At 55.1% G+C, this 7931-nt stretch overlaps 1 protein-coding gene across 4 annotated transcripts in view; it reads right to left on the bottom strand.

Annotated features, from left to right (window-relative positions):
- SORL1 (sortilin related receptor 1) overlaps positions 1–7931 on the bottom strand; it is a 175789-nt gene that overhangs the window by 145409 nt on the left and 22449 nt on the right. For all 4 annotated transcript variants that reach the window (NM_001082664.1, XM_089328999.1, XM_089328989.1 and 1 more), the window contains 1 exon segment: positions 7757–7882. In NM_001082664.1, coding sequence (NP_001076133.1) covers positions 7757–7882 — 126 coding nt within the window.

The following is a 7931-nucleotide window of genomic DNA, read 5'->3' as shown; positions in this document are numbered from 1 at the left end:
GCAGGGAGAAGAGATGAGGGGAAGCCACAGAGTGGGCACATTTCAACAGGCAATGAAGTTTTCCAGTGTTTTCTTTCAACATGGTCATTCTCACTCCATGGAGAGTCACTCAGTTACCAATCATAAGGAGGCAAGAAGCAGCTGAGACAGAGGCACCTCGGCCTCAAACCGGCCGCCTGCAGACGGGGCTGCTGTCTCTCCCTGCACCCCGTACACAGCCACAGGACACGCCCTCCCAGGAAAGTCACCAGGTCACAGCTTCTCCTTCCGGCTACCCTGCCAGGAGCCCATGCGGCTCTGGGGAAGCAGCTGCCACCAGGGCTGCCACACGCCTTGTGGGGCACAGCAGGAAGTGGCTCTGGCGAGCGGCAGCCTCACCTTATTTTGCTTCACATGGGTGAGTGGCTTTGAACAAGTTCGGCTGGAAACTGGCCACGGTCTAGAGAACTCTCTGCAGCAGGGATCAAGGTGATTTGGTTTCCCAGATGTGCACTGCAGACACACCACGGGCTGGAGGCTGCCACACTGAAAGCCAGAATCCTTTCCCCCAGAGCTCGCACCCCATGAGGGGCACAGACAAGCCCCTGGCTAATGGTGACGCAAGGTTAAGTGAGAGAACTCAGCGAGTCCTGTGAAGGCCTATCCAGCGTGAGACATCAGAAAGGACTGCATGGACGAGGCAGGCCTTGAGGGACAGGCAAGACTTCCCTATTCAAAGGACATCCCAAGTCTAGGGTAATTTTGAGTTTGGACACAAAGAAAGGTGGTGGGGGGAGGCACAGCATGGGTCTGTGACAGTCTCGAGGGCCTGAAGAAATTATTAGAAAACAGGGCTGAGAAATGCAGATGATGGACAGCCCTGAGTGCACACAGAGACCTGAAGGCCAGACCATAGGGGTTCAAGGAGGGTGGCGGCTCCGGGGACACTTGGCATGCATCCCAAACTAGAGCAAGGGGGATCCAGCTCCACCCACAAGCAGCCGCTCCCACCCCAGGAGTGAACCCATCCAGTGGAGTCCGTCCAAGAACACTTCCCCTAGTGGGCACCACCTGATCCAGCTTGGAACCCTTTCAGCACCCACAGCCCTGACGTGGGCAAATACCGCTGCGCTTGCTCCCGTGCGGCTTCCACAGGCTCTCACTCCCTTTCGTGTGCGCAGTCTCTCCCTACACGCAGACTGTGAACTTCCCCGGGACGTGTGGTGTGCGTTTTCTCTTGTGTTTCCTCCCTAGGCTCTAATGTAAATCGCCACATTCTACAGAAGCCTAATTAAGTCTGAGTGGAAGAGGTGCTCCATGTTCTGAAAGCAAACACCACTGTATGCAAATGCGAGGTTATAAAATGATGATCCTCTCAGGATTTCCATCAGGATAACATTCCCTAGAAATAGCACAGCCTATTTTCCTGCTCCCGAACCATCGTGGTTATTGGGAAATGGAGCACTCTCCGTTTGAAAAAAAGACTTCTCAAAAAATGTATTCCATGGTTTTCTGCAGCACATTCAAGAATCTAAAAATCTTCCTGCTGTGGCCAGGGAGTGCAGTGGAGGATGGCCCAGGTGCTTGGGCCCTGCACCCCATGGGAGACCAGGAAAAGCACCTGGCTCCTGACTCCTGCCATCGGATCAGCACGGTGCGCCGGCCGCAGTGCACCGGCCGCGGCGGCCATTGGAGGGTGAACCAACGGCAAAAGGAAGACCTTTCTGTCTCTCTCTCTCACTGTCCACTCTGCCTGTCAAAAAAAAAAAAATCTAAAAATCACATAGCCAGCCACAGAACCTACTGCTGTTTATAATAGCTCGATCTGTGCAGGAGCATCTGGTCTGTGCCAAGCGCTGAGATCAGTGGTTTGCATGCCTTACCCCAGTTAGTTCATTCAGGACTCCCGGGACTGGATGCTGGGGATACTATTGCTAACACCGCTCTTTCCGTAATGAGGGCCCCGATGCCCAGAGGGGCTCAGTGCCTAGGGTGATGCTGGACGGGCAGCATTTACACCCGTGGCTAGCTGGGTCAGGCACCTTCTCGGAACCATCCATCAATGCCACCTCTCCTCTCCTAACCAAAAGGCAGCATTTGCTGAATTCATACGTCTCATAAGGGAGAGTCTCATAGGGACTATCTGACTCATGTATGTGCCTGTTCTCCTTCCCTACTCTAAGTGTTTCTACTGAAAATTCTCTCTTCCTGCCCTTCCGCAACACTCCCCCCACCCACCCCACCTCAACTCTCCATCACTCACCCTAAGCCTCTATCTCAGTCCTGGATCTCCCTTGCCAGTTCCTTTGTCACCGTCTCCCTGCCCCGGCGTAGCCTCCTGGCTCTTCTATTCCCTGCTGCTAACTCGGTTGATCCTTCCACACAGCTTCACCCATCACCTCTAAGAACAAGCGTGCAATGACAACTATAGTTGGGATGTGGTTTGTCCCTTGTTGGGAGGCGGTGGGATGGGCCTACTGGGAGGTAACTGGGTCTGGCTCACTGGGGGGCTCTGCAGCTGGAAGGATTAACGTCATTCTCAAGAGCCCACTTTAGTTCTCTCGAGAAGGTTGCCATAAAAGAGCAAGAGCAGCCGCTCCCTGCTCTCGGGTTCCCGTCTTGCCATAAACCTTCTCCAGTCCACACATGCTCCAGCACAGTGCCATCCACCAGGGTCTGATTTAGGCAAGAGGGCCCTCAGCAGAGGCTGAATCAGTGAAGCCGCCTCACCCTGGACTCTCAGCCTCCGTAACAGTGAGTGAGCTCAGGGAGCCTCTCCTCTCCATAAAGCACACAGCCTCGGCGGGTTTGTTGCAGGAACAGAAAAGACCACTGCGTTGACTTTCAGATCTGCAGGCTACCCCGTCATGTGAGAAGTCCACTTATTACCTTCCTGATCTCAGCATCTCCCCTTCACCATGTCTAAAACTGTATTCTTCAACCCCTCCCTGGTGCCACGTTCCACCGATGCTACACCTTCTCCTAGCCCCGTGACTGGTAACTGAGGTCGGGTTTGTACTCCATTCCCTCCCTTCAGCCTTCCCTTTCAATCAGCCGCCTTCCCTGCCATGTTTTCCTTTAAAACCATTTTCAGGGGCCGGCGTTGTGGTACAGCAGGTTAAGCCACTGCCTGCAATGCCAGCATCCCTTACAGGCACCAGTTCAAGTCCCAGCTGCTCCACTTCTGATCCAGCTTCCTGTTAACACGCCAGGGAAAGCAGTGGAAGATGGCCCAAGTGCTTGGGCCCTTTCCCTATTGTAGGAGACCTGGATGAAACCCCTGGCTCCTGGCTTTGGTCTAGCCTAGCCCCAGCCATTGCAGCCATTTGGGGAGTAAACCAGCAGATGAAAGCTTTTTCTTTCTCTTTCTCTCTAACTCTGCTTTCAGCTAAATAATAGAAATGTCTTTACAAAAATCATTTTCAAAATCTGCCCCTTACTTTTTATTCCAGGGCAACCAGCAAGGCAGTGAATATATTTCAGGCTATGAAATACTTGGAGGGTGGTATTAGGTTTGAGGGACTGATTGAAAAACTTTGCTGCCACATAGTCCCCTTTCTAGATCCTTCTCTAGTTTCTCCCCTCCATCCCATCATGCATATTGCTGGGAGACACGTTTCCGAACAAGACACTATTCCGTCACTCCATACTCATTCTTCCATGGCTCCCCATGCCCTTCAAGGTAAGACAATCTGTTTCCTGTTGAGATGGACCCCACAGACCTTGCAAAGCAGCTCAGTGCACACTCTGTACCGGTGGGTAGTCAGTCTCCTCACTTTCCTGCATGGAAACCACACATCCTGGACGTGCCTGGAAGTCTCTACCCAGACCCTTCTCCTGTTTAAGGGCCCCACCAACTCTGCCCCACCTACAGCACTCGCATGCCCATCCTGGAGGCACCACTCCTAATCACAAGTACCCACAGAGGCTTTGCCTCTCTGATCCAACCTCACTTCACCTCCACCCAGCTCTAACTGTTTCATTTTTCCCTTGTTTCTTCAGAGAGACAATGAGAGTGCGAGCTCCCACACCCTGGTTTACTCCCCAGACTCCCACATCGACTAAGGCTTGGTCGAGCCAATACCAGAAGCTGGGAGCTCAGTCCAAGCCTCCCACGTGGGTGGCAGGAAGTCAGTCACTGGAGCCTCCCAGAGTCTGCAGCAGCAGAAGGCTTGAATCAGGAGCCAGAGCCCGGAATCAAAGCCAGGCATCCCAGTGTGGGATCTGGATGCGGGATGTGGGATGCGGGATGCGGGATCTGGGATGCGGGAGCCCATCGCTCAGCTCTCATTAGCTGCAAGCTCCCTTCATTGTTGATGCTTCGTGCTGTTATGTAGCATGCACACAAGGCAGGCACGGGATGATCAGTCCGCTTGTAAGGCCCTATACGTCCTGGCTGCCAAGTTTCCTGAGGGCCAAGCCCACAGGTTTGCCAACAGAGCTGGCCTACTGTGTGCTTCCTCACTGCAACTGTAGGAGCTTCCTCACGCTCCCCAACCTCCCCAACCCGGTGTGCAGCCACTCAGTATTCCAGAGGAGCTTCCTCCTTTGGCTGAAAGTTGTGTTTCCTCTGAAAATACAAACAGCTGGGGGAAGGTAGCAATCAGAGCTACAGGAGGTAACGACAGGATTTCTCCCAGCTAAGAGTGGAGACACCAGGAGGAGGAGGCAGCGCACCAGGGAAGAGCCCTCCAGGAGGGGGCGGGGGGGGGGGGGCAGGGGAAAGAGAAGAGCTTCACCACTTGGCCCAGGCCTAAACGCTGCCTGGGAAAGGGCAGGATCGGCTTGCACACCTGCAGCGGTCAAGGCCCTGAAGCCCACCTGCACGTGCAACAGGCTCTTCCCCAGAGCCCCAGACATCTCTCCACACCGCTTCACTAAGCATGGGCACTCACAAGGCTGGTACAACTGCTGCATGGCCAGAGTTGCACGCTGGTTCAGGGAAGAGCACCCAGCAGGCTGAGAAGGAAGTGGGACTGCTGGCTAGCGTGAAAACAGACCCGAGCACACCAACACCCCCGCCAGGCAGAGCCTCGGGACAGGAGCAGGCTGTCCGACTCCCGCCTTCCCTCCTGTCCACAGGCACTCGTTCCCCCAGGACGTCCACACTGCCCTTTCCTAACACCCAATCCGCTCAGATCAGCTGCCAACTCTCATTTCAACCGTTTCCAAGGCTCCTCGACAGCTCCTAGCATTTGCACCCAGGGGCCTCGCAGGAGGCCAGCACCCTGCTGCCGACAGCAAGGCGCCCGGCCTTGGGTGAGCTCGCTCAGGAAGTGGTAGGTCTGGTAGGGCAATTTGCCTTGCAGAGGACAAAGGTAAAAGTCACAAAAGCATTCAGCACAGTAAGAGTCATCACTTCCTTCCTGAGCCATCAGGGGAGGGTCACAGCCATCTCTGGGGAATCAGAACTCTCCAGAGGAGGCCACCTCCCTGTTCGCTCGGCCTGCTCTGGGCCCCAGCTCCAACTGTCAGTAAGCTCTCCCAGACAGCAGCTTCTCTTCGTCCTCCTGACCCTCCACCCATCCCACTCCGGGGCCTCTCCCTCTCCCCCAGGAGGGGAGATCCCAGCTGCACCCCTCTAGAAGACAGACAGCGCTTGCTTGGCCTACACCTCCATGCAACCCCTGAGCTCCCTGGGTGCACTCATCCCTGGGTGCTTCCCTCTCGTTCCAACACCTCTGCACCTTCTCAGGCCCACTGCTGCCAAAGCCCCCGACTCCATGCCCGCCCCGAGCCTCCTCCTGCAGCTCCAGGACCATCTGTCACATCTTCTCCTCAGCCACCACTCACCACAACGCGCAACGGCAGGAAGGAAGGGGCACCTGCGTGTACACAGCTGTGCGCCGAGCTGGGAGGGGAGGCCAGGACCGTTGGAGCTGAAAGGGGCGCTATGCAGAGAGACAACGGAGCAGACTCAAGGCCACAGTGTCAACAAGGGTTCAGCAACAGGGGTGGGGGGGGTGGGGGGGTGATAACAGCGAGATAAGAACAACCTGATACAGCGAGTAACACAAGTGTGATCTGACTCTTGAGAGGCAAGGGACAAGGAAATCTACACAGGAGAGGCAGCCCGCCAGCCAGCTGGACCCAGGACACGGCTCCAGAGGCCGGTGGGCAAGGCGGCCCCCACACCACCAGCATGACCCCCTCTGGGAGCTCCCCCTCCAGGACCAGCCCCGGCTGGCCCCAGGGCCATGGAGGGGAGACACGGAGGCTCGCCCTCTGGTCTGCCGAGCCAGTGCCCTCCAACACAGTCTCCTTGCCTTCATCTCAGAAGGGAAAGTGCTCACGGCAGAGTTGGGCAAGAGTGTGTTTGCTCCTCCTCTCTACTCCGCTGAGATCAGGGCTGATACTGAACCAGTCTGTGCCAGTAATGACTATTCCCCTGCTTACAAAACAATCGTTCTGACCAGTTGGTAAACAGCACTGCCCTGAAATCCGAGAGCGGCCCCTCCTAAAGCTACAGAGGCTTGGCCCTTCTTAGCAGGTCCCCCAATCTCGCAACTAGAAGGTTAAAGCCTGGACAGCCCAGCAGGGGACCTCTGGGATGCCTGCTTCCTGCAGACAGGGGCTGCTGTATTCTGCAGGCAGGCCCCGCTAGGGGACCACCAGCAAGCGGGAGGACCTGCAACGGAGACCCCGTGGGTCTTGCTGGCTGGCTCCTTTCTGAGGGAACACCCACCGCAGGTAGCTTAAACTACTCAAGTGTCTTTCTGGTTTTCTACAAAGGGTCTTTCCCTAACAGGGGTGAGCAATAGCCCAGCCCACGGGCCCTATCAGAGCTGTGAAATCATTTGCTCTGGCCCTGTCAAGGCAACTGTAGGTGGGACTCAAAATTCAACCAGTCTGCAGAGGCAAATTTTTACACTGATGATTTCATATGCATCACTAATGATGTTACAAGTATCCCAATGGCCCTTGGCAGACAAAAGGCTCCCCACCTCGACTAGCAGCAGACGTGGAACCCTGGAAATGAGCTAGGCTATACAGACTGGGGAAGAAAGCAGCCAAACATCTGCATACTTCAAAAAGTTCACAGAGAATGGAATTAGAAGGTAAGTTCATCTGGGTGCAAAAGCAAGGTTGAAGTCATTCTTTTCAGAGTATGCATTATCCATGACCCTTCAAAGCTCCCCTTTACAACTCTCAGACCTAACAGCTACTGGACCAAGACTGCCCAGTTCCTGCCTCCTCTGTCCCCTGCCTGGGGGTCCAAGGTCAATGCCTCCTCCAGTTCTGTCTTAGGCAGGAGGTTCTAACCCTGGGGAGCAAGCACCCAGGGCAGTGGGCTGGGAAGACAATACAGAGGGCACTGCCATCGCTGCCATCCTGCCTTTCTTTTCTGCATTGACAGAGGTTCAGAGAGCAGGAGAGGAGCAGTGCACGCATGCACGCCTGTGCACACGCACACACAACCAGACATGCAACAGCTGCTCTCGGAAGACACACATTTGACTGTATCTGGGCATCATTTTTGCCACCTGTGGGTCAGGCAATTTAATAGCTGGAAGATTTTCTGGTGTCCAACCTGCCACTGTTTGTCTAGAAATCCAGCCCGACCAGGTCTGATTCTCATAGACCCACCCCGAGAACTGTGCTGTCACAAACGCTCGGGTTAGCAACAACAGCAACAACAACAACAACAACAAGTTCTGGGAGGCAGTGACGCCAGGAAGACCTCAAGGACTGCATCTCCCAGCGCCCGCTCCAGCGGAGTGAGCGTCCCAAGCCCAGCCCTGCGCAGACAGGGCCCTGGGGACAGTCGCGTCCTTACCCGTTTGTTGTCCGCAGGGCTGTGGTAGAACTGGGCCACCACAGCCTCTGTGTTATTTCCCGCGCCGAAGTTCAATTTCTCTGAAATCTTATTGAATGATTTTCCATAGTCATAAGACACGTACACCTGGAAGACAGAGAAGGGAAGGCAGAGAAAAGGGTCAGTGAAAAATCTA

Source organism: Oryctolagus cuniculus, chromosome 1 (genome assembly GCF_051225735.1).
Source record: "Oryctolagus cuniculus isolate XC-2025 breed Fujian yellow rabbit chromosome 1, ASM5122573v1, whole genome shotgun sequence".
Taxonomy (NCBI): Eukaryota; Metazoa; Chordata; class Mammalia; order Lagomorpha; family Leporidae; genus Oryctolagus; species Oryctolagus cuniculus.
Note: the sequence above shows the minus strand (reverse complement) of the source record. Positions and strands in the feature narration are given on the sequence as shown.